The 26,812-nt window shown below is 39.6% G+C and overlaps 1 protein-coding gene across 3 annotated transcripts; it reads right to left on the bottom strand.

The window, feature by feature from the left end:
• Window positions 1–3,249: 3,249 nt before the first annotated feature.
• On the bottom strand, window positions 3,250–26,546 carry LOC114474848 (uncharacterized). 3 transcript variants are annotated; one of them, XM_028465409.1, is made up of 11 exons: window positions 26,455–26,546; window positions 25,108–25,267; window positions 21,004–21,089; window positions 20,550–20,650; window positions 19,650–19,857; window positions 18,939–18,971; window positions 17,519–17,634; window positions 8,341–8,452; window positions 7,477–7,678; window positions 5,561–5,872; window positions 3,250–4,020 (listed from the first exon to the last, which is right to left on the bottom strand). In XM_028465409.1, exons 2-11 carry the CDS (start codon window positions 25,215–25,217, stop codon window positions 3,882–3,884), a joined length of 1,419 nt encoding a protein of 472 aa, XP_028321210.1. In that variant the 5' UTR covers window positions 25,218–25,267; window positions 26,455–26,546; the 3' UTR covers window positions 3,250–3,881. The 3 variants fall into 3 exon arrangements, with proteins under 3 accessions (XP_028321210.1, XP_028321211.1, XP_028321212.1); XM_028465410.1 differs by having other exon boundaries at window positions 25,221–25,267; window positions 26,455–26,509; XM_028465411.1 differs by lacking the exon at window positions 25,108–25,267 and having other exon boundaries at window positions 26,455–26,530.
• Between the last annotated feature and the right edge of the window lie 266 nt (window positions 26,547–26,812).

The raw sequence follows: 26,812 nt of genomic DNA, 5'->3' as shown, positions 1-26,812 counted from the left end.
TATCCTGCGGCCCAAATTGAATGCTCTAAAGCAGTGGTCCCCAACCTTTTTATCACCGCGGACCGGTCAACGCTTGGCAAATTTTACCGCGGCCCGGGGGGGGGGTTGGTGCGGCGCGTTAGTGCACCGCCCCTTTGAGAGTTACGTGAGTACGTTTTACATGCCTGCACAAATACAGATACACCACAAAAACTAATATAAAGTGCATAGAAATTTTTACTCACCATAATGCCAAATCAATGGGAGCCCTGCGCTTGTTTTTCTGCACAGAGACGGTCCCATCTGGGAGTGATGGGAGACAATGACACCCGAAGTGTGTTGCTTATATCTAGTCTACTCCGTTGTTTTGTTTTGGTTGCTGTCACTGCAGAAAACCCCGCTTCACACAGATAGGATGTCGGAAATGGCAACAGGGTTTTCAGTGTGGTGGTGGCGATATCAGGGTATTCTGCCATGACTTTAATCCAGAACACCGGCAGAGTTGTTGTCTCGAACATAATTTTAAAGCCGCCGTCATTTGCGATCTCCAGCAGTTGATCATCTTCTTGCACAGATATGCTAGATTCACCTGGTTTGTTGACAAATGGGTTGCGGATCCATTCCTTGCCACTTCGTGGGTCCTTTGTGGTTGGGAAGTAGTGCTCGAACTCCTTTAAAAGCAAAGACAGGTGATCGTGCACCAGCTGGGAGAATGAAGGCTCAGGCTCAGTCTCACCCAAAATCCCCGATAATGTTTGAAACATGTCCAATACGCCTCTGTTCACTTGCCGTCCCCACAAATCCAATTTGGCTTTAAATGCAGCTACTTTATCTGCCAACTTGAAGACAGTTGTCATTTTTCCTTGAAGTGACAGATTGAGTTCATTGAGCAGGTTGAATATATCGCACAGGTAAGCCAGTTTTGCGACCCATTCCTCGTCACTGAAATGTGCTGCTAGCGGTGACTTCTTTTCTGAGAGAAATCTTTGCAGCGGCTCTCGTAATTCAAAAACTCTGGCCAGCGATTTCCCTCTGGATAACCATCTATTTCTGTGTATAAGAGAAGGCATCTGTACTCTGCGTCCATCTCCTCACAAAGCTGCTCAAACAGGCGCGAGTTAAGGGCATGTGCTTTGACATGGTTAATAACTTTAACGACGTCAGTCAATACGCTGTTCAATTCCGGTGGCATTTTTCGGCTTGCCAGCATTTCCCTGTGAATGATACAATGCGTAGATTCACACTCAGGTGCAACCTCCTTAATCCGAGCAGTTAAACCAGACAGCTGTCCGGTCATGGCAGCAGCTCCGTCTGTGCATATGCCGATACAAAAGGACCATTTCATTTTTCCTGATATATAACCATCCAGCGACTTGAACAGTTCTGCGGCTGTGGTGTTGGTTGGCAACGATAGTGCACATAACATGTCCTCATGCACATCCTCCTGATAAAGATATCGCACATAAACAAGTAGTATTGCCTTGTTGTCAACATCTGTAGATTCATCAACCTGGAGGGCGTACCACGGTGATGTATTAATCCTCTCCAACAACTGTGTCTCAATGTCTTCGGCTATTTCCTCAATGCGCCGAGTCACGATACTAGCCGACAGAGGCACCTGTGCTATCTTTTTAACAGCGGCCTCCCCTAGAAGTTCACGGCAAATGTCTTTAGTGGAGGGCAAGATCAATTCTTCACCAATAGTGAATGGCTTTTTAGCCTTAGCAATACGGTTAGCCACTAAGTATGACGCTCTAAGTGCATTCGCATTTACTGATGTGGTGGCCCTCAGTAATTTCTTCTGTCCTTCGTGTTCCTGTTTTTTTCTTTCAAAATACTCCAGGGGCTTGTCTTTTAATCCAGGGTGCCTGGTCTCCAAGTGGCGAAGCAGTTTTGAAGGCTTCATTGCCTCATTAGCAAGCCGGTCGCCGCATATTATGCAGAGCGGGCTTGGAATATGGGAATCACCTGCCGCGATAAACCCATATTTTAAGTAGGTCTCCTGGTATTTTCTGGTAAAAGTTTTCTTTTTCTTTGAACTCGTAGGCTCTTCTTCTGTCTCTTCACTAGGCTTTTTCCCTTTTGCAAAAAAAATATCCAAAGACGTCTGTTTCTTACTCATTTTGCTAGCTTGTGGGTTAAAATTTGGCGCACAAGTGACCGGGATGCAAACGAGCGAATCCGGTCATTTTTCAAAATAAAAGTTTTTTCAAAATAAAAGATCGTTCATACTCTGATAATAAATAAAACGGAAATTATTAATTATTTCTTGTGCGGCCCGGTACCAATTGATCCACGGACCGGTACCGGTCCGCGGCCCGGGGGTTGGGGACCACTGCTCTAAAGGGCCAGATTTGGCCCCCAGTCCTTGAGTTTGACACATGTGGTGTATACAGAACCCATCTTTCTGTGACAGCTACATCAAAGAAAATAATAAATAAAATAACAATGAAATAAATATTTAAAATGTTAATGTTCTTCATAAGGAGAACAGGGATTAATCAGCAGTGAGAAAACTTGGCCAATGAACCCATTCAAACCATTCCCACATCAAACTGTGCCAGTGCTCACAGGGGTAACAGCTGTGCAGTATCTCAGAGATCATCTTCTGTGCTTTTAAAGCCATTCAAGGTTTTTGGTTCAGTCATTCATTTATATGGGGAGGTGATCTTGAAATACTAAAACTCAGCCACAGTCCAAGTCTCAGACGGCTTCCTTTCTTTGATCAAACCATAGACGTCATATATCTAGACCAGGGTTGGGGTCAATTATAATTGAAAATGTGTATTTGATAATTAATTACAGTTATTATGTAATTGTAACTGTAATTAAAAATATCTGTTGCTGTTGTAATCCTAATTGAATTGTAATTGAGTTCAGATAATTTACTTTGTAAATGTAATGGAAATTCTATAAAAACTGTTGACTACAATTTATTTAAAGGTGCACTCCCCAACTTTCAGATCCCTCTCTCCCCCTCCCTCCCCTCTGCTCTCTTGCCCTGCCTCCAAACTTTCCAAAGTCCCTCCCTCAGAGGAGCTAACAAGCTAACGTTAGCCAGACATCAACATCACAGTAATATAACATGCTCTGTTAAAAGCATATTACTGCAGCGCTTCTCTCTCTCTGTGCACACACCTCAGCAGCAGCAGCAACAACAACACAGTGTCACTTACAGCAGCCACACGGAGGATGCTGCGCACACACAAACAACACATGCACCGCAGAGTTCTAGTGTAACAATTACAAATCAAACATAATGTAAATCAAGCAGCAGTAAATACCTTTCAAGCAGAAAAGTCACCAATTCTATCTTCTACTCCTCCAGACCATACAACCCTTACATAGACAGCCTCACCACCCGTGGTATTCACTGAATTTACACATTGCCAAACACTTAGATTTTTTCTTCATATAGATATATGACATAGAATGTTTGGATTTTGTGGAAATGCCATTTTTGCAACGTAAGTGGGTATTAACTGATTTAAGTAGGACAGGCTGAATAGCTCACTGGTTTGGTTTAAAAACAATTGTTTTACATAATGATGTAAGTTTGAAATATTTTTCTTATTTCGAATTTTGAATGTTACATTATTTTCAGCTTCGTCTACCTTCGTCAGCAGGACAATGTGATAGAGTCTGCTAAATAATTGTGTTTTATAATTTCACTAAAGAAATTACACGATCTCTGCAATTAGAAATAGAAAAAGTGTGATGGGAAAAATTTTGGTATAAACCGGTTATAGACTAGGAGATCCAATATGTTGCATAATTAATATTGATTTCCTTTTGAGCCCCATGTGCACCAGCAGGGGGCTCAGGTTTCCACTTCCTGCTGCGATTCTGTTCCATGTGTGTGTGAAGGTGTGGTCATTAGATTCGTCTGGGTTTTTTTTTTTTTAGCGTGCGTCGTCTTTGGGTAGAAGTCCACTTTCCCTCAAAGCCGTGCTGACAGCCGGGACGAAGCGGGCGCTGTAGCTTAGCAGTCGGCCATCGTAGATCAGCTTATCTGGCGTCAGCTTTGGCTGTTTGGGAGCTCTGTGTGAGGGAAAAAGCAAAAGGCCACTAATAAGGATGTGACACGCCGTGTAAAGCAGATTCAGTATTGGACCCTGAACTAAAATGTTCCAGGAAGCTCAGTCTTGACTCCCCTGTAGGTGACCACCTTTGATTAGGTTGTTTAGTGTTACAAAGGCCAAAAAAACCTCTAGAATGAAAACAACCTTAAAAATCTTATAAAACAACTTGGACTTCATTCAGTTAAGGACCAAAGTTTAATCTTCTATTTTAAGTAGAATTTTAGAGACAAATGTTTTTTGTAAATTATAGCCTCTTTTATCCCAGAACAGCATTTTAGATCACTTCAATCCAGTTTGAGAGCAAAACCACAGTACAGAGACAGCTCTGCTGAAAGTCGTAAATGATGTGGTAGTTCTTTTTCTCTTAGACGTTATCGCAGCTTTAGACACAATTGACATTGAGAGTTTAATCAATCGACTTGAGAAATGGGCTGGACTCTCTGTGACCTTGTGCTAACGTGGTTTCGCTCTATTCTTTTTCACAAAAACTTCTATGTGCATCGCAGCATCATGACTTCACCCATGGCATCCCACAATGAAGTGTTCTTGGTCCCATTTAATTCTCCCTTTACATATTAACATCAACTTATATTTATATCTTTATAATACCTAGTGTAACAGTCACTTTTGAATGTATAACGCTGCAAGGTGGCGCCTCTTTTATTTTGGTATGGTTATTTGGTCACTCTTCTTCATTTACTTCCTCTCTTTTTACTTTAATGTCGTGGACATCGGCCGCGTGTACTCAGACCGATGTGCAATGTGATTGTTATGAGTGGTGAAGCTCCCATATTTCTAATATAGAATAAACAAGACTGTGTGGAAATCAAGAAGTCTTGCTCATTTTACTATCCAGCAGCACACGTCCACGGCAAGATACAACATCACCACACGTTACACTAGTTATATCTCTCTGTCTCCCCTGATGACGACCTTCTTTTTTTCTATTACTGCATGAGTCTACGACGTTAATGTAAGGATGAGCAAGAACTAAAAATGAAATGTTTGGATCAGGGGTTCTCAACCTTGGGGTTGCAAGACTTTGGGAGGGGGTCGCCAGATGCCTTCAAGAAACTAAGAATATTTTTTGAACAATTTGAGCCAATTTTTGATTATTTGAAACCCTTTTCCTTCTTATGGAACTGCAACAGAGGCTGTTTGGAGCAGATCAGAAGTTGTTCTTTCAACGCAAACACAGACAAACCAAGGAGATCAAATTATCACCTGTCCTCCACCCATTCAGACCCAGTACATCACTAAACTTGTGTGATAGCAGCCTGAAAAGACTGGGGGATTTGAGGGGCTGGGTTAACAGAGATGATACCTGATTGGATGAAGCGTCAACCCTCCATCATATTTAAAGCAGGTGAATTTATTCCCACAAATATATTTTGAAGACTTCTGCCAGCGAAAAGATCGACTGGTCGATGAACAACGAGAAAACTAGCCTGAACTAAAAGGTTTTTCAACATTTTGGTGGAAATTCGATCTTTGTCTACCTGGTGTGGTACAAGCGAGCGATTTTCCTGTCAATCCAGGTGCAGAGTCCTGCTGGGTTCAGTACGCCGTGCACAGTGGGCGTGGTCACGGCTCTAGGGTTAATGATGATCTTGAAGTTGGAGTAATGAGTCTCAGCGATGATCGGTTCATGGCGTAGGTGACGCAGGATGTTCACGCCAGTAACGTTGGTCCAGTGAGTGCCGTTAACCGGAGGAGGCAGAGCTACGTTGATGGGGAACACGTTGTTCTCAAACATGAAGCAATGGTTTGCGCCGTAATTCCTCTCCAGCAGCGGCAACAACTCCAACCAGCTGAAGACACATGGATATAAGAGTTAATGTCCAGAGTTTCACTGTGTGTTTGACCCAGTCAAGTGTCAGCGACCCTCACGAACGAGTCAAGACTTCTGGATAACTGAGGAGTTTTGTAGTTTTGATTCTGAATATTTCCTTCTATCCACTTTTCCTTAACCCCGTGACGTCATCCACTGGGTTAAGGAAAGTTGTGAGGAAACTAGGAGGAGTTAGGGAAAGGCCATCACGTTGTTTTGACAATCAGACGCACTTCCACTAGAAGACGTAATAATAATAATGTTCGTGACGTCTGGCGTGGTGAAAAAACTACAAATTTCCTAAAATGGACTAAAAGCTCATTTCTAAGACTTTCAGCTGTGCCTCTAACCGCTGATATAATCTCAAATATCAGGTATGAATGTAAATAAAAGGAAAAGAAACTACCAGGCTATGAGGAACAAAAGTGAAACTAAAGGAACGTCACACTCACTGACAGTGACGTGCAGTCAGGGTAGGCAGTGCCTACCCAAGGGTGAATTGATATTTGATTATTTGTTTTAATTATTAATTATTGTTATTATTATTAAGAATTTATTAAGGTGAAAAAGTTACTTAGTTCTGCTTTAAAAGGCAGATCGCTACGCTTCCTTTGGACGTAACAGCATGGCCGCTGTACGTTCTCTAGCTCAAAGAGGAATAACATTACAGGCAGAATGACATCACGAGAGACGATAAAGAAACTTCCTTTTGAGGAAAAATGACAGCTTTTAAAAGATGGAGACCAACACCTGAGCTACCAGACCTTCAGCAAAGGGAAGGTCAGAACATGTTTCGTACTTTTCACAGTGAATGGAACAAAAGTAAGGATTGGCTTTGTGGATGCTCCTCACTGAGGCTGTTCTGAGTTGTCATTTTCTCCATGTTTCTGTGTTTCCAACACAAACAACGAATGTGCTGCCGTGTCATGGGATATGTCTTGAAGGGAGAGTATGGAGGCTGTATTAAATAATTGTTTAAGTTTCTTTAATGGTGTTTTACAATCTTTATTTTGTAGATTAACACTTTCCAGCCAAAACATATGAAATTGTCATTGGTGTTGACATTGGTGTCTTGATTTGCTACGCCCTGCCTACCCAACCCTTTAGTGCTCATGGCATGTCACTGCTCACATGTACAACCACACAAAGCATTCCTAGGTGAATGAATTATGTTGAATAAAACATAATGTGGATAAAAATGTCTCTGATCCTTTTTTCTTGAACTACAGAGTGTCTGTTTTATGTCATGGTGAGTTTCCGTGAACCCTCTGCTGAGCGTGTCCTTTTAAATGTTGTGGCCGCCACCACTTAAACACTTCCAGGGTTAGGGTAAAGTGGATAGGAAAGGAGATAGGAGTTTGGAGAGAATATTCAGATTCACCCATGGAGAAAGCCAAGAGCAGTTCTGTCAGTGCGACCTCCAGTGGACAGGTTAGGAATCACAGCTACTTAGAACAGTTGCACATTTAGAGGATTTACTACAGATTTCAGTGCCCCCTGCTTTTAATACATTTTTAATATTTGTAAACCTTTGTAATTTCTTTAAATCAGGATAAAGAAAACCAGTAAAAGAGGCGGGGCTACCTGTCGACCGACTGTGGCAGGATGAGCTCGTCCAAGTCGTGCATAGCGATCCACTTGGACTTGTACATGTATCTGTAGAGGCAGTCATTGAGTGCCGGGATCTGACCAAAGTAGTGAATGTCCCCGGGGCCGTGTAATGGCAACCAACCCCGTGACACGTTCAGGAATTTAGACAGAGTCCAAGGAATCACCTCCACCAATCCTGAAACAGCATCGAGGAGTCAGTGAGTGGTGCTACAAGATAAATGTGCAGTACGATAAAAACGTATGTTAAAACGATAATGTGCATGTGCGTCCAAAATGTACATTGAAAATATGTGTTGATGAAAAAATACTATTATGACAAAAATTGTGTTATGAGAAGATCACGTGTAGCGACAGCTTGCTTAAGCAAAAATGCCGTTACCTAAAAAATGTGTTTACGTAAAAAAAAAGTTGCATTATTATTACGAAAATGTGATTTCTGAAAAACAAATTGTTAGGAGAAGATTGTGTGTAGCAACAAAAACATCCATTAAAACCAAATTAGTGCAATGATGCGTTCAAGGAAAAATTCTTCTTTAAGCAAAAATGCCATTATGTGAAAAATATGCAATTTGAGAAATGTGTTTGATGACATAAATGTGCATTTACGTAAAAAAAACAAGAAAAATAGTCTTTATAACAGAATAGTGTGATATGATAAACACAATCTACATTTAAACAAAAATGTGCATTAAGCTTCAATTCCATCAAGAGAAAAATGTGTATTTTGAGAAGTGTGTCCCAAATGGTCCACGGACCAGTACTGGTCCGCCTCCTGGAGAAAACCTTACACCGACACTGTAAAAACTTACACACGTGTAAACAATGATCATCCTTTACCTTTGTGTGTGTAGTAGTCCAGCACCAGCTGCATGTCAGCACTGCAGCTGCTTTTATAGATTACCACCCTGTTCACTCCCAACAACTGCAACATCTCCATAGTCTGCACAAACTGCAACACATACACATACACATACACCGTTTATACCACTATACACATTGATCAATTGATAATTAATTACAATTATGGCGTAATTATAAGTGTAATTGTAATTTAAAAAATCTCTTGCTGATGTAATCATCGCAATTAAATTAACACAAAACTGTGGAACTGTTACAGTTTTATATGTACCGTTCTACACATATGTAGGTACAATTACAATTGATATCTTTAATTAATAATTAAAATATGTTCCATATCAAGCTTTCCCACATTTTACAATTTGAAAAATATACACAATAAAGGCTCGGATGCCCACACCAAAAATATTAAAACCTATATTTTCATTGATTAGGAAGACTAACAAGGTAATCAATAAATAGGAAATAGCCCGTTAGCATTAGAGATGCTAACAGAAAGCTAACACAAGAGGATGGTTAACTTTTATTAGGTTATTTATTTCAGGCTCAGTAATTGCGATTAATTGTAATTGAACTTTAGTAATTGAGAACGTAATTGTAATTGACTTTCTGAGGATTAAACATTATTGTAATTGTAATTGGAAAAAAAAATGCTCACTGTTATTGTAATTGAATTGTAATTGAACATGGGTAATTTGAAAATGTAATTGTAACTGAAAAATGTAATTGACCCCAACCCTGATACACACACTACATTACCACTAAAACAATCATGTGATTAACGTTAACACCATTTTTTTTATTTGACACAAAAATGTGTCGCAACCACGGTTGATTTTGTCGACTGAAAATGTTTGTCATTGTTTTTGTTGACTTGGTTTTTTAAGTAACAATAACTGATGACTATGACTAAATTAAAAGAAAAATACTATATCAAATATATTCATGTTTTTGTCGACTAATAAAAATGAAGCTATAATTACGGCACATATGACGACATCCAATCAGATCTCATGTGATCATGTGGTTTTATTGATCATCTGTGTTTATAAACATTATTATCATCCAATATCAGGCTGATCAATGTACTGTAGATTAAATATTTAAAAATCTTATGCTTTATATTTTAGTTGACTAAAACCTCAATGTCAATTAGTTGAGTTTTTCTCAAATGGGGGTACATGTACCCCTAGTGGTACACAATGGCACTACAGGGGGTACTTGAAGAGCAAAAATGGAAAATTAACAAATGAAAGCATTAAAAAATGGGGTTTTATAATGTTTATTTTTAGTTGAAAATGACAATCATACTAAATAAAACACACAAGAGAGAAAAATATACTGAATAATAAAAACAACAGACAAACAACAGACAAACAACAACAAAATACCCAAAATTACACCCAAAATGATGATAGAAATCATCTTGATTAGAACATGAACTAAAAATACGAAGGTCAGCGTTGGTTCTACATCAGGAGGGAAATGACAGGAAATGATACAAACTAGAGAAATAAATCTATTCAGGAGGCACTAAATACTTTTTCATTCACTTATTAACTAAATGATATTATTTTAAATGTGTGTTATCACTTATTCATTCCATCATTATGATCTATAGTTGTTTTTTCCACAGAATTCTGAGTAAAATGTTGTAGTCGGATAAAGTGGGTACTTGGATTCAAAAGTGAGAAACAGGAGGACGAGAGCCAAAAAAGACTATTAAAAAAAACTCTTCCTCACCCACAGAGGGTGGTCTTTTTCCTTCAGGCTCAGGTCCTCTACCAGAGACGTGGGAGCTTGAGGGTTCTGCGCAGTATCTTTGCTGTTCCTAGCACTGCACTTTTCTGGACCGAGATGTCTGATGTATTTCCTGAGATCTGCTGGAGCCACTCCTCCAGTTTGGGGGATCAGTGACACCCTCCAGGCCTTCTCCAGCTCCTCTCTGAGCCCCTGCTTTTCCTGTCAGCATCTTGCACCCAGCAGTTATGTGCTGGATTGTCTCAGGGACCTCTTTGCACAGTCTACACCTGGGGTGGTAGATCTGAGCCTCTATTGCTCTGGTGCTCAAGGCCTGCTCCTGTGCAGCCATGATGAGTGTCTCTGTGCTGTCCTTCAGTCCAGCTCTGTCTAGCCTAGTGTTGTGTTGAAGATCACACTATCCGAGACCAAGACTTCCCGAGACCAGAATGCACCAAGACAAGACCAAGACTTTCGGGAGCTGAGACCGAGTCAAGACCAAGACCATAAACATCATTTTTTTCAATTTAAAAAGATCTATAAATAAATAAAATTATGACAAGGTTCAACAGTTAAATAACATCTCTCTTTAATTTTAGTTTATTTTAAATAGGGACTGTGCTGGAGGACGTGCTGACGTGGTGACGTATCGATCATTTCCTGTTTACGCTCTACAGCTGCTTGCAGCGCTCTACTACTGTGTTCTGCTAACTCTAATCAAACTTGTTGTCATTGATATTTTAGCCTTGAAAACACTTGTTTTAATTTTTTACCGTACAGTTAAACGTACGAAGGTTAAGTAAAAAGCAATCTCGCCTCTTATAGGCAGTACAATCTCCTTTAAACTTCCTTTTGTCCTTAGCTTAGCTTAGCTTAAATTTAGCACCTATGGCTTCTCTCTCCTCCCCTCCGCTCTCCTGCCCGGTGTGTCAGATGTTTAGTTACTCCTCGTCCTCCTTTAGGGACAATGGTAGTTGCATAAAGTGTAGCGTACTGTTAGATATGGAGGCGAGGATCAACAATCTGGAGAAGCGGTTCCGCACCCCTGATACCAAAACCGAAGCTAGCAAGCAGGACCTAGCCGGTGCGGACCGTGCTAGCTCTAGCTTAGCCTCCCCCCCGGCCAGCAATGAGTGGGTTACTGTCCGTGGTAAGCATAGTCGAAGGTCAAAAAGCCGCTCGGGACACCACCATGTTCACGTCTCAAACAGGTTCTCCCCCCTCTGTGAGGACAACACACTCACCGGGGAACAAACTCTGATAATTGGCGACTCCATAGTGAGAAACGTGAAGCTAGCGAAGTCAGCGGGCATCGTGAGGTGCATCCCAGGGGCCAGAGCGGGCGACATAGAATCAAATCTAAAGTTGCTGGCAAAGAGTAATCGTAAGTTTGATAGGATAGTCCTCCATGTCGGCACTAATGACTCCCGACGTCGCCAGTTGGAAGCAACCAAAGTGAACATTGAATCAGTTTGTGCTTATGCTAAAACAATGTCGGACTCCGTAATTTTCTCTGGTCCCTTACCAAATCTGACCAGTGATGACATGTATAGCCGCATGTCATCATTTAACCGCTGGCTATCGAGGTGGTGTCCAGAAAACGAGGTGGGCTTCATTGATAATTGGAGATCCTTCTGGGGAAAACCGAACCTGATAGGAAGAGATGGAATCCATCCTACTTTGGAGGGAGCATCTCTACTATCAGAAAACATGGCACATTTATGACATCTCATGAATGAGACCATGTTACAGAGGGGGAGTCCTCCACGCCCCTCTGCGCTTGCCTTAGGACAGTTTCCCTCCCATTGCTATCATGATAGCTGTGTTCATCGCCATGACAACTGTTGTGATGGTGATGAATATTATTTTATAGAGACGGTGTCTGTCCCCCGACCCATATTTCACAATGATTTTAGCATAAAATCAAATAAAAGAGCTATCAATTATAAAAATCTGAAAAAAATTAAAATCTCAAATCTAGAAACACCAAAACATAAAACCATTAGATGTGCTCTATTAAATATTAGATCACTGAGATCCAAATCTCTACTAGTAAATGACCTTATCTCAGAAAATAACTTTGATTTATTCTGTTTAACTGAAACATGGCTGTATCAAGATGAATATGTTAGTTTAAATGAAGCCACTCCTCCCAGTCATTTAAATACTCATATGCCACGAGACATAGGCCGTGGAGGTGGTGTAGCAGCTATTTATCATTCCTCTCTCCTAATCTATCCTAAACCAAAGGCCAGTTACACTTCCTTTGAAAGCCTGGTTCTAAATTTATCTCATACCAAATCAAAAACCTGCCAGCCAGTCTTATTTGTGATAATTTACCGTCCTCCAGGCCCTTATTCTGAATTTCTATCAGAATTCTCTGAGTTTATATCAAACTTAGTCCTCAGTTCTGATAAAATACTGATAGTAGGAGATTTTAATATCCATGTGGACAAAGATAGTGATAGCCTGAGCTCAGCCTTTATGTCCCTAATAGACTCAGTTGGCTTTTTTCAAACTATTAATGAAGCTACTCATCGTTTAAATCATACTCTTGATCTTGTTCTAACATATGGCCTTGATATTAATGAACTAAAAGTCTACCCTGAAAATCCTCTGCTATCAGATCACTTTTTAATATCTTTTAACATTATCCTAGAGGATCTCGCACTGTGCAATAAAATAGTTAGGAGTAGAAATCTGTCCAATAGTGCTGTGGCTAAATTTAAAGAGGCCATTCCTGCTGCCTTAAACTCAGTGCACCATCCAATAAATAACTATGATATTAATTATAACCCCTCTCAACTGGATCTGCTTGTCGATAGCTCTGCTAGTCTACTAAAATCCACCTTGGACTCAATTGCCCCATTGAGGGAAAAAACTATTAAACGTCAGAGGAAAGCTCCGTGGTTTAGCTCTGAAACTCACACACTCAAACAAACAACCCGTAAATTAGAGAGAATGTGGCGCTCCAATAAAACAGAGGAGTCACGAATATTCTGGCAAGAAAGCCATAGTAAATACATGACAGCCTTACGACATAGTCGATCTACATACTACTCCTCACTAATTGAAGAAAATAAAAATAATCCGAGGTACCTTTTCAGCACTGTAGCCAGGCTAACACAAAGTCAGAGCTCTATTGAGCCCATGATTCCTCTAGCCCTCAGCTGTGAGGACTTTATGACATTTTTTAACGATAAAATTCACAAGATTAGAGATAAAATTAGCCACTCCCTACCTTCACCTGGGCCTGCTGTACCATTAAATGTAAATAGGCCTAACCTAAACTGTTTCACACATATAGGACTTCAGGAACTTAACTCTATTATTTCATCCTCCAAACCATCGACCTGCCTTTCAGATCCGATCCCAACTAAGCTGTTTAAAGAAGTTGTTCCCCTGGTCTGCCCATCTTTGTTGGAGACAATAAATATATCCCTATCAATAGGCTACGTGCCACAGTCCTTTAAAGTAGCTGTAATCAAACCCCTTCTCAAAAAACCTACTCTTGATTCCAGCACTTTAGCAAACTACAGGCCTATATCTAATCTTCCTTTTATTTCAAAGATTCTTGAGAAAGTTGTGGCGGCTCAGCTCTGTGAATTTCTTCAAAACCACAGCCTGTTCGAGGACTTCCAGTCAGGCTTTAGAGCTCAACACAGCACAGAGACTGCTTTAGTTAAAGTAACTAATGATCTACTCTGGGCTTCAGATGAAGGACGACTCTCAGTGCTGGTTTTATTAGATCTTAGTGCAGCTTTTGACACTATAGATCACTATATTCTACTAGAGAGATTAGAGAAATTACTTGGAATCACAGGGACTGCCCTAAACTGGTTTAAGTCCTACCTATCTGATAGGTACCAGTTTGTACACGTGAATAATAGGTCTTCTGTGTACACTAAAGTAAGCTACGGGGTTCCTCAGGGCTCTGTGCTAGGTCCAATCCTCTTCTGTATCTATATGATCCCCCTTGGTAATGTTATGAGAAAATACTCTGTTAACTTCCACTGCTATGCTGATGATACCCAACTGTATGTATCAATGAAGCCAGGTGAGACAAATCAGCTATCTAAACTTGAGGCCTGTCTAAAGGACATTAGGGCCTGGATGGACCAAAATTTTCTTCTTCTCAACTCAGACAAGACTGAGGTCATTGTACTGGGCCCACGACACCTTAGAGAAACCTATGCTAGCCTAACTGCCCTAGATGGCATTACTCTGGCACAAAGCACAACTGTTAGAAACCTTGGGGTTCTATTTGATCAGGACTTATCCTTCAACTCTCACATAAAACAAACTTCAAGAACTGCCTTCTTTCATCTCCGTAACATTGCTAAAATCAGATCTATCCTGTCTCAGGGCGACGCCGAAAAGCTAGTCCATGCTTTTGTTACCTCTAGACTGGATTATTGTAATTCTCTTTTAGCAGGCTGCCCGAGCAAGTCGCTTAAGACACTTCAGCTGGTTCAAAATGCTGCAGCACGTGTACTGACTAAAACTAGGAGAAGAGATCACATTACTCCTGTATTAGCCTCTCTGCATTGGCTTCCCATAAAATATAGAATAGAATTCAAGATTCTTCTTCTCACTTATAAAGCCCTAAATGGACAGGCACCAGTCTATCTCAAGGAGCTTGTAGTGCCATACAATCCCCCCAGAACACTACGCTCTCAAAATGCTGGACTACTCGTTGTTCCATTCATCTCTAAAAGTAGTATAGGAGGAAGAGCTTTCAGTTATCAGGCCCCACTTCTCTGGAACCATCTACCAACCACGGTTCGGGGGGCAGACACCCTCTCTACCTTTAAGGTTAGGCTCAAAACATTCCTCTTTGGTAAAGCTTTTAGTTAGGAACCAGCTCATAGCTCATAATTAAGATGCAATAGGCATAGACTGCCGGGGGGGGGGTCTGGCATGCTCGGTTGGAGAGAGGTTGAAGAGGGCGTTAAGAGAGAGGTCATTTAGGTTAGAGAGGGACCGGAGAGGGTCCCATTCCTCTTTCAAACACTCCCTCTATGTCTGCTTCTTCCCTTGTGTGTTTGCTCCTGTTCTCCTTCTGGCTTTTGTCTTGCAGGTCCGTGGGATCCTCAGTGTGGAGTTACAGAGACTCAGCGGCTCTGTCTCCACCCTTTCCTCTGCACACACCCAACACAGCATAACGTGGATGGCTGTTCATCATAGGAATGGGATCCACACAAGGTTCCTGCTGCTTAACAGAAGGTTTTCCTTGCCGCCATGATGAATTCATGTTGGGTGTGGGATACATATGTATGTGTATATACGTATATATGCATATGTGTGTATCCATAAAATGAAGAGTCCGTCCTTAAGACTGCTCTACTGTAAAGTGCCTTGAGATACCATTGGTTATGATTTGGCGCTATACAAATAAAAGATTGATTGAAATACATTTGACAGACAAAAAAGGTGCCTGCAAAAAATTTACTAAAATATTAAATCTACTACTGCTACTGATAAATTCACAATTATTCTACATATTTGAAAACAAGATTTTTATGTCTGCTGAATGTACAGCAAGTGTTTAAAAGCATTTCTGCCAAGAAACAATGATTCTTGATTCTGATTCTTTGAGTTGTTCAGGTTTAACAGGTCACAGATTTCACAAGATCATTTTTTAGTTTGAAAAAGCCTTTACACAGGTTATTTTTATTAATTCACTTAGTTAATATAGTTTAATTTAGTTACTGTAATATAACTAGGATATTCAATTAACAAAGGTTTCCAACTGTAACTGTAAAAGTGAAACTTTCTGAAATAACACTACAAACAAGTTGTCATCAGTGTAAAAAACATAGATCTACAGGTAGATGTGAAACTAAATAAAACAAACTCAAACCCTGGAACAGTCATGTGACAAATCAATCAATAGTTATTGTTGAGAATTATTATTATTCTGGATACAGTGGAAACAGAAACTATAAAAAAATAATTATATTGTGAACCTGTTTATATTGTAGGGAACATATTATATACATAAATGTAACTGGAGTCTAAAGTCACAAAAAAAAAACACCACTTTAAAAAAATAATAGACTAATATAAGACCTCTTTACAGTTATTTGTGTCATTCTGCGCTCGTGCAACTTGTGGCAATGACGCGCTGGTGACGACATAAACCAAGATGGCGGCGGCCTGGACTACAGCCAAAACTATGTAATAAAAGCCTTAAAAGACATGGATATAATGAAAAGAGTGGATGGACAGAGACATAAACATGCAGACTTTCACACAGACACACACAGACTTATTAAACACACACACATTTATTAAACACACACATTTATTAAACACACACAGACCTCAATAAACACGGTAAACGGAACAGCCTGCACCGGTCGACAGGCACTAGGACCCAGAGGCGGAGTAAGTGCGTTCCCTGTCCTGCATTCACAGACTGTAATATCATCAGTTTATCATTTTACCAGTTATTAGAGCTACTGTCTTTACCAGAGAGATAATATTTATTACTGGTGATTGTTTTCAGGAGTTTTACTGGGATTTTTTTACCGCTCCGTGGTCCAAACTGAGACTGTAGCCAGACACACACACACACACACGATTGTGTCACACACGTCACTCAGTCACATTAAGGAAGGTTGTGGTCATTATACAGGGTGGATTAAAGAATGAATAAGAGATTGTTTTATCTCGTTCTTCTCCGTGTTATTATCGCATTATAAAAAAGTTGAAAAATAACAGGAATTAGTGCTGGTCTCTAACAGTCCGGGCAGCCTGAGTCCGAGACAAGACCGAGACCTTTAAAATTTGGTCTCGAGTGCAAGACCGGTCTCGACTACCACAACACTAGTCTAGCCATTGGTAGGATTTCTTGATATCCGCCACTTCAGTTATGTTTCGGTGGTACATCCCATGTAGGGGCTTGTCCTCCCATGACAGAACCTCCAGCACCTCATCTTCTGCTCCCCATTGTCTGAGACATTGTCTGAGTCACCTCATCGAGGTTGCCATTTGCTTGTGGGATTCCGAGGTACTTGTAACTGTCCTCAATGTCTGCTATTGTTCCTTCTGGGGGTGAGACCCCTTCTGTGTGGACTACCTTCCCTCTCTTAGTCACCATCCGACCACACTTCTCTAGTCCGAATGACATCCCAATGTGTATATATATATATATACATATATACAGTATATGTGTGTATACTAGACTATAACTGAAATAACAAAAATAGCATTTAAGTCAAGACTATGACTACAACTAAAATACAAATTAATCACTGCTTCCAACAAGAATGTGCGTTATGTCAAAAATATTACTTCAGATTAAAAAATGTGTGTTAGGACATTTGCACAGTTAATGATAAAAAACCATATGTGCATGTATCTGTGTATATACTGTATATTTACAGTAATTCTTTGTGTCAATGTGAATTACTTGCAGCACGTTGGTGAAGTCAAACATGGTGGAGACGCAGACGACGAAGTTGTTTGGAAACGAGCTCAAAAGTTCCTGCTGGTTTTTCACCTCCAGGAAACCTCGCTCCCCTTCATCTGAAGAAAAGACGTTCGGTAATTCATATTTTATTCAATTGTTGGGGCATTTTTAGCTTTTAATGTGTCTTCAACAAACTCTCATCACATTTTAAAAAGTTCATTTAATCATCAGAAATCAATTGAAGCACCACATTTTATTACTTTTATCAGGATAGTTGAATTTTTAGAAAATCACTGGAACAAGTTTCCTCAAACCCCAGGAGTTCTTTGGAATTTCACAATAAAAGAAATTAGTGTGTGATACTCTAGGATATATGGGTGCCACTTCCTGCTTGACAATCACTGTTTTCTAATTCTGACCTTTCACAATAAAAGACCCATATCAAGGCCAAACCCCAGATGTAACCTGCTGTTCACTTCTTTGGTGTGAATAAATATAATTTTAATGTAAAGAGAAAAAAAGGGAAAGAAGAATCAATAGTAGCACTGCAAAGAATAAGGTTAATATTATATGTGTGATCCACAAAGTAAACGCACTAAGTGACACAAAAATGAACATAAAAATGTAGAAATATACACAAAAGGACCATTAAAAAGAACTAGAAACCTATAAAACATCAAAATAAATACACAAAATGAGTAGATAACAAAAAATACCAGATAAATTTACAAAATGATAGAATATACATATCAAATGTTAATGCCTCTGATTGGTCATTATTTTAAATGCTGACATGAATGTTGATCATGTGACCCTCCGATCAAATATTAAAATAAAATATTACGCCCTAAATTACATGAAATAAACATAAAATCATAGAAATGTACACAAAATGACCACACAAAAAAAACTAAAAACCTATAAAACACCAACAGAAATATACAAAAAACTGAGAAGTGACAAAAAATACCATAGAAATGTAATAAATGATAGAAAAATACATGTAAAAATATAAAATGACCACAGGAATACACAAAAATAACCACAAGATGAATAAAAATACACAAACAAATTACGGAAAAGACTTTAGACAATGACAACACAAATATACAAAAATGACTACAAAGCACACAAATATTTTGTTGCGTCCTGTGTTAATGTCTTTGATTAGTCATTATTTTAAAAGCTGACATTAATGTTGGTCATGTGACCCTCAGATCTGATATAAGATCACATTTTTTGGGGCCTCCACTGTGATAAAAGTCTCTGTTCTGGAGAAACTAAAATCTGTTTTCACAATAAAAGTCAAAACATCTTTTCAGCCTCTCACAGATGGATTATATGAAATATGTATTTTTATGTCTGTTTAAAGCTCCTATGGGGCCGTGTTAGCGTGTGACTTATGTGTAGTTTGTCTCACCTGAACAGTGCTCATGTCCAGCCTGTTTGATCCCTGTAATGAAAGCAGTCATAGTTACATTGTTTACTCTTATTTTGTAAATTAAAACTGTCTACAAACAAGAGTACAGTGTACATTTAAGGACATCCTCAGGTTTAACAGTGAGGTATCAGGTGTCATTTATTACACCAAACGAACTCATGACTCAGCGAAACTTCCGTCAGATGAAACGGACTCAAAATGAATCATCGGACTAAATAAAACTTTCATAGGCCGTAAAACACGACACAACGTTGTATCTTAAAGAAACCATAAATACACATGATGATCAATATGTGCTGCTTCAGAAGTTGAAATCTGTTATTTTAAGTGTTATTTATTTATTGTTAAAGGTTAAGATATATCAATGCTATATATTTATTAATCAAACAATACGTTGATATATCTTAAAGGGGACATATTATGAAAAATCCACTTTTGCAGTTTTTGGATGACATATGAGGTAACCTAAGTGTCCACCTGCACACAAAATATGAAATAAATTCAGTCATTTGTTTATGGTCTGTGTAAGCTTTACAATACAGATAAAATTGCTCAGTTTCAAATTTTACACATTTGTGACGTCACAAATGAAATTGAAAAAGAAAATGCCCTCCCCTCCGCTGGTAACTCCACCCATTGACTCCACCCCCAACCAGATGAAAACTTTAGTGAAAGTCTGCGTGGACATACCCTCAGACACAGACATCACAGCTACCCGTGTGGCACTCTGACAGTCTGAGGGGAGGGGACACATGATGTCGGCCGTCCCGTATTTAAATTCAAAATTATTTGATTGAAGTTCGAGCGATGCTTCAGAGACGTGAAGTTTGCTCTGACAGCAGAGCAGGCACACGTAGGAGGAACGTTCACTGTGTAACGCCACGGCCACCACATGGATCTGCACACACACACACACACACACACACACACACACACACACACACACACACACATCAATAAACACAAACTAACATTTACTGTAAGTGGCGAAGCAACATGATGGAATGCTATGGAGCTCTGCGCTCTCTGAGAGCTTCTACTTTTGTTTTATTTATTTTAGTTTAGTTTTTCAGAAGTAAATTTTGTTTGTTTCAAATTGTTTTAATTTGTTTGTTTGTGTTTGCATGCTTTATTTGTTTGTTTGCTTTAAGTGTTTGTTTTGTTAGTTTATTGGTTTGCTTTTTAAAAGTAACATTTTTTGTTTTAAATTGTTGTCATTTGTTTGTTTTGCTTTATGTGTTTGTTTTTGTAAGTTTATTAATTTGCTTTTTCAAAACTTAATTTTTTTGTTTATGTTTGCTTTGTTTGGTAAGTTTTTTGTTTGCTTTTTGTCGTGTTAGTTTTATTTGTTCAATTGTTTATTCATTCATAGAGCACTTTGATATCGTATAATGAATAAAATTAAAGATCATAAGACAGAGAAATAAAACAATTAAAAACAATATATATAAATAGATAATACAATTATAGAAATAAATCAATAAATAAGCTGAATCCTCAGAGGAAGCAGTGTCAAGTGTAAATTCTGCCTATTTTAGATTATTCTTGAATTATTTCTACATGCTCGGGTGTATTTCTGCGTTCACTGACTTGTTTCTTTTTTAAGCGGTGCTCCATGAAGGCGGAGATCAGCAGCGTCTTCGTCCCGTTCACCACCATAATGGAAACTTTTTCAGTGTCGACATTCATTCCTATGTTTTATTTTGAAGAGATCAAAAGAAGCCAAGATGAATCCCAAAGCTCTGACAGTTTAATAACATTTTATGTTTCACTGATAAAAAAAAAAAAAACTCATTCTACAAGTGTTTTTTTTATTTAGTAGAAATGTGTGGAGTAATTTGACACTTTGGTTCATGTTACACGTTATTTTTATTCTTTCAAAATCAAGCTTTTCTTTGTTTTCGTATGAGGGAAAAAAGAGTTACTTTACAACACATTGGTGATGCTTTTATACAGAAAACATGTTTAAACGACTCCATCACTGATCATTATAAGGAATGAAAAATAAATGATTTTTCACGTCAGAAACCAAAGGGACTCTCACCTGTGCTCTCTATGTCATTTTGCTCAGCTGACGCTGCAGACGGAGTTTGATAAAAATGAATCCCCGACTGGAAGTTCCTGTCAGACCTGCAGATGGAAGAACTCACAATATCAGAATCAGAAAAAACTTTATTTGAAAGGCAAAAGGCAACATTTAGAAAAAATCTCTATAAAAGCGAGGAATCTCTGTGTGTGCGTGCGTGTGTGCAGTGTGTGGGCGTGCGTGCGAGTGCACCAACCTGTATGATTGAATTACTCCCATCTTGTTACATGCATGAATATTACATATATATAATCATTTATTGTTTATGATTTAAATTACCCACACTAACACTCACCATTACTGAACAATTTCTCATTCTAACAAAATCATCACTGTGCTAACAGCCCTCACACTCTATCTACATTACCAATTTTGCTCTTTAAAACAAACATTTTAAGTTTTGAATAATTCATTTTAACATAGTAAGGGTTTGTGTTTAACACCAGTGCAACAGCATAACCATGATGGATAACAAATTCACACAAAACACATAATATTTGACCAGACATAGCCTTTAATTATCCTCAAACCTGAAATCTAACCAAATTTAGCCTTCAAATCACTTTCACATATCATGCTGTTGCATTACTGTTGTGAGATGTTTGTTCGTATGAGGCTACCATAGCAGGTATGTGTGTGACGTAATGGCAACATGGCGGTGTGTTAGCAGTTAGCAGCGTGTTCGGGGTGGTACTTTATAAAAACCGGAGTTACAAGGAACCCGTGTCTGGCTCGTCTCATGACATGGTGTCAGAAGTAACGACTTCACGAGAAGTTTGGTCCCCCAGAGCCGTTCCATTTTGCCCGCCCGTCTGAGTGGTCGGTGTGGAAGCAAAGGTTTTCCCATTTTCGAGTGGCGTCGGAGCTGTATAAAGAGAGCGGCGAGGTCCAGGTGAATTCACACCTTTATTCTATGGGGAGAGATGCGGAGCCTATCTACGGGTCTTTTGTGTTTCCTGTTGCCACGGAGGCTGTTCCACACTCCGAATTTGACTTTAAAGTGGTGGTAGAAAAGTTTGATGAACATTTTATACCCAAACGGAATGTCATCCATGACCGTGCCTGCTTTCACAAGCAGATCCAACAGGCTGGAGAAGCCGTGGAGGCGTTTGTGCGGAGCCTGTATGAGCTAGCGCAGCACTGTGAGTTTGGTAACAGCAAGGATGAACAGATTCGGGACCGTATTGTGATTGGAATACTGGATAAAGACGTGTCACAGAGACTGCAGCTTGAGGCCGATTTAACGCTGGAGAGGGTGATCCAGCTGTCACGTCAGAGCGAGCAGGTCAAGCAGCAGAGCGCGGAAAGAGTGGAAACTGTTGTGAATGAGGTGAGACACAAACAGTATGGCAACACGAGACAGAGCTATGATGAACCACAACTAACACAGGGACAGAAACACAGTGATGCTAAACTAAACTGCCAACGATGCAATAGGATGCATGCTAAAAAGGAGAGCTGTCCTGCCCGCAATAAAAGATACAGGAAGTGCAACAAGATGGGACATTTTGAAGTTGTATGTAAAACCAAAATGCTAAAAGAAGTCAGAACTGAGGCTGCAGTAGATTCTGAGGATGATTCACTTTTCATCTGAGGGCTTTTCCTTGAAGCTGTAACTGAGTCAAAGGTAAATGTCATTGAAGAACCAGACTCAGACATTGATTGTGACGTTACGCTAACAGTGAATGGTCAGCCATTTGATTTTAAAATTGACAGTGGGGCAGACACAACTGTACTGACAGAAAAGACATTCTGTGGGTTACGACAGAGACCCAGACTCATCAATTCCAAGTCGACAGTATATAGCCCTGGAGGGAAAGTTCCATGCGTGGGAAAATTCCTGGCAACTACTGTGTATAAGGGGCAAAAATACCGGCACTAGATTACTGTCATTAAAGGACAATATATGAGTAATCTACTGGGCAGGTCTGTGGCAAAGCGAATGGGACTGGTTGTAAGGGTCAATGAGATCACAGGCCTGGAGGGGGTCGTCATTGTGATGGACGACATCCTCGTCTATAGGTCGGATGAGGAGGAACACGACCGTCGCCTGGAAGTGGTGCTACGCACAATTAAAGCTTCAGGTCTAAAACTTAACAGAGCAAAGTGTCACTTCAGACAGACTGAACAACAGTTCTTCGGGCACATGATCGGGGTGATCGGGGTGAAACCTGATGTTAGCAAGGTGGACACTATCACCAAACTACAGAGCCCTACAAATGTGGAGCAGCTTTGCCAGGTTCTAGGACTGATAAACTATGTGGGAAAATTCCTTCCTGGCCTATCCACTATATTACACCCAATCACGAGCCTGCTGAGAAAATAGACATGGTTTTGGGGTGAGGCTCAGGAGCAGGTATTCAGCAATGCAAAAGCAGCGTTGACGCAGCACCAGCACTATGTTACTATGACGCAGGCCCACCAACCGTGGTCAGCGCGGACGCCAACAGCTATGGCCTGGGCGCTGCCCTTCTTCAGGATCATGAAGGAGAGCTGTGGGTCGTCGCCAATAGAATGAGAACAGATACTTTTCCTGAATCAGTGTTCAACCTTAAGTCATTGATCACTTTGACAAGAGCAGTTTCTGTGCTGTGATGAGAACCAAAACCTGACTGAAACTCATCAAATATTTTGTTGAATGTTAAGAATTGACTCAGTTGGTTGAAGACCACCTTCTCAATGATCTTGGCTATGAATGGAAGGTTCTGATTGATCTTGATTTTTTTTTTGCTATAGTGACACCTTAACATTGGTTTCCTTCTAATAAACTGCAAAAACAACACTGAGACCAGACTTTTGATGGCAAAATGATTATTATTTTGCTATCTGGGTCAGAGTTGTATGGTATGCTTACTGTATTTTGGCGTTCCTCCAAGTCTTTCCCCCAGTCAGTCCCCACATACGCAACTTCCTCCTCATCCCGGACATGCCAAGTCTCACCGCTTGCCCCGGTTTGTTGATTGTTTTCACTCTCAATAGTCGACTTAGTTCCACACATGCTCCGGTCGAGTATGAGCTGCTGTGAGCTTCACAATCTTCCCTCATAGAGCCATTTTCTGCCTCGTTCCTGGCTTTTCCCTCCCCAGCAATGGTGAAAATCTTGGCTAATCTCTCATCCAACCTACATGGCACCATTTAGTCACTACATCATAGTACAAGGCTGATATTCATGAGAGAACTCCGTCACAATGTCTCCTAGCCCCGTTGGAAAACACAATTGACGTATTTTTATGTCAATGGCAGTGAGTGAGTTAACAGAGGTTAAATGCAACACAACACAACACAAAACAACCTCACAGGACCAACATTAAACATCATAAATATAACAATACACACACAAAACCACAATTAAATACACAAAACTACAGAAAAAAATGACAAGAAAAACACAGAAAACCACAAGAAAAATACGCAAAAGAAAAGAAAAATGCACAAAAAGAAAGTCAAAACACACAAAAACTGCAAGAAAAATACAAAAAGGATAATAAAAAAAACACACAAAACAAGAAAAACACATTAAATTACATATTATGTTTTTTTAATTTGTTCCGAGAGATAAAATTGTTTTAGTCAGTCCAATGTGATGCATAGGAAGAAAGAACACAAAAAACCTCACAAGGCCGACATTAAACATCTGAAGGATAACAATACACTCACAAAACCACAAGAAAATGACACAAAACGACAGAAAAAAAAAAATTACTGGTCATGATCTAAAGTGGGCTGGTCTGAGGCATGCACTCATTTTCATGTGGTAAGAGCAATAAATTCTTTCTTGTGCCTGTTGGATCCTGTTTCACTTGAGCTTTTTAAAATCCTGTTACAGTATCTTCTCATATTAAAAAGCCTGCATTGTAAATATCTCTCTTAATTCAGGCATCTTCCCTTCAGCTTTTAAGACGTTGACCGGAGGGCTCCAGTTTGTTTTGACACTGCTTGGTTCAGAAGATATGACGTTCTTTCTGTGATTAAGTGAGCAGAAACTGCGGCATTACCATACCCGCTTTTTTACACAAAGTAAGGAAGTGGGTGTGGCTTATCACCAGGCTAGTTGAAACCCACCTGAAGCTCCAGCGCAGCAGCATGAGCGACAAAACAGTGACACAGAGACTGAAGGGCATCAGCAACTTCAGCTTCTTGTGGAACAAGTGACGGTGTTTATTGCATCCCATCACCGTTTTCAGTTCAACCAGTTGATCCTCCTCGATTGAAAGCTAGACACCTGAAAAACGGGTGCGTGAGAAAAAATGTTGAACATCACGGGAAGTTACTAGTGAAAATGTTTCGGTAACACTTTACTTGAAGTTTTATAGATAAGGCTGTCATTACGCTGTCTGTCTGAGGGCACCGCAAATGGCTGCTCCGTGTGTTCTTTTACTACCAAGTCAAATTCCTTGTAATGTTCTAAACTGTACCTGGCCAATAAAGCTGATTCTGATTCATTATCATGAATAAGGTCTATCGAAGGCCTTCATTAAGCGTCGTTCGTTACCCTAACCCCTAACCCCTAACCTTAACCCTAACTCCACTAGATCTCTCCGCCTAACTCATAAAATGCCAACATAGCTCCAAAGATGTCATAATTTAGCAAATGACACTTAATGACAGCCTTCATGACATATTCATGCTAATGACAGATAATGACAGCATAATGTAAGCCTTGTGTATTAAACTTCAAATGAAGTGTGACCAATGTTTCTTCATTAAACGCCATCATCAGTAAAAACCGAGAGCGCAAAGTCTTTTCTTTTCCCCATGTCTGCGTTTGATGTTATAAGTTGACACGACTTTGGATGTTTTTTTTTTTCTTTTTCTTGCAAGAAGTAAGTTAATCTTTGAGGTTTCTGCACAAGTTTGCTCAGGAAATGACAGAAAGAAGAGGTTGTGAAAACCGCACTGTCACTGGCACAGAGAGACTCAATGTCAAAAATCATACCAAAAAAAAAAAAAAAAAAAAAATCATACCAAATATGCTCATAAGTTAGGGTTAATAAACTCTCACCTTTAATAAATTAGATGTTTTTAAATCAACTTCTAAACTTTAACATAACCTCTTTCTTTCATTTGATTTGACATTGCCCTAATTTGATTCAGTTTTTCCAAAAACTCACAATTTTTTAATGAACGTCACAGTTTCTTTCACTTAATCCTGTGATAAATCCCACAAAACAAATTTGAATGATTTCTGATGGAATAATCATGATTACCTACATGTTGCAAATAATAGAAACTGGAGATTATCACCTTTTAACAAAATGAAACTTTAACTTTTTGCAAACAAATGTATCTGTACTCTGAGAAATTCAAACCCACGCAGTGATGAAGCCGTTCTAAAGTGACCATTGTCTGCTTAAATGATGAAATTGTTGCAGAAAGTAAAGTGAGTGAAAGCTTTCTTTTAGCACTCACCTGTCTTCAGAACACGGCTGCTAAACCCAAACACGACACTGTTTAAAGGTTAAAGATACAGAGCTCAATCTGAGCTGCAGCAGCAGGAAGATAAGGAAGAGGAAGAGGAAGAGGAAGAGGGGGAGGATGAAAAAATTTCATAAATTCACAGGCGTGTCATCTCAACCCAGAGGCTAGAAAAAGAGAAGCTGAGTAATGTGAAAAGTGTGGTTGTTCCTTAATTTTTTGCCCAAATTTCATTGAAACTAATACCAGCTGTAACTCAAAGTAGAGCGCGCACGTGTGTCATCTGCATGCACGTCAACATCTGGAGGCTAAACTTGGGCAACTTAAAGGTCAACCTTACCTTCCTAAGTCA

Source organism: Gouania willdenowi, chromosome 13 (assembly GCF_900634775.1).
Source record: "Gouania willdenowi chromosome 13, fGouWil2.1, whole genome shotgun sequence".
Classification (NCBI taxonomy): Eukaryota; Metazoa; Chordata; class Actinopteri; order Blenniiformes; family Gobiesocidae; genus Gouania; species Gouania willdenowi.
The sequence above is the reverse complement of the archived record's forward strand: the minus strand, read 5'-3'. Positions and strand labels throughout refer to the sequence as shown.

Coding starts and splice junctions, on each gene's coding strand:
- LOC114474848 (XM_028465409.1), bottom strand. CDS start 25,217: ATGGGATGCAATAAACACCGTCACTTGTTCCACAAGAAGCTGAAGTTG. Junction 17,635..18,938: donor TGGACATGAGCACTGTTCAG/GTGAGACAAACT, acceptor TCTTTTCTTCAG/ATGAAGGGGAGCGAGGTTTC. Junction 5,873..7,476: donor CTGCCACAGTCGGTCGACAG/GTAGCCCCGCCT, acceptor ATGTGTCTTCAG/CTGGTTGGAGTTGTTGCCGC.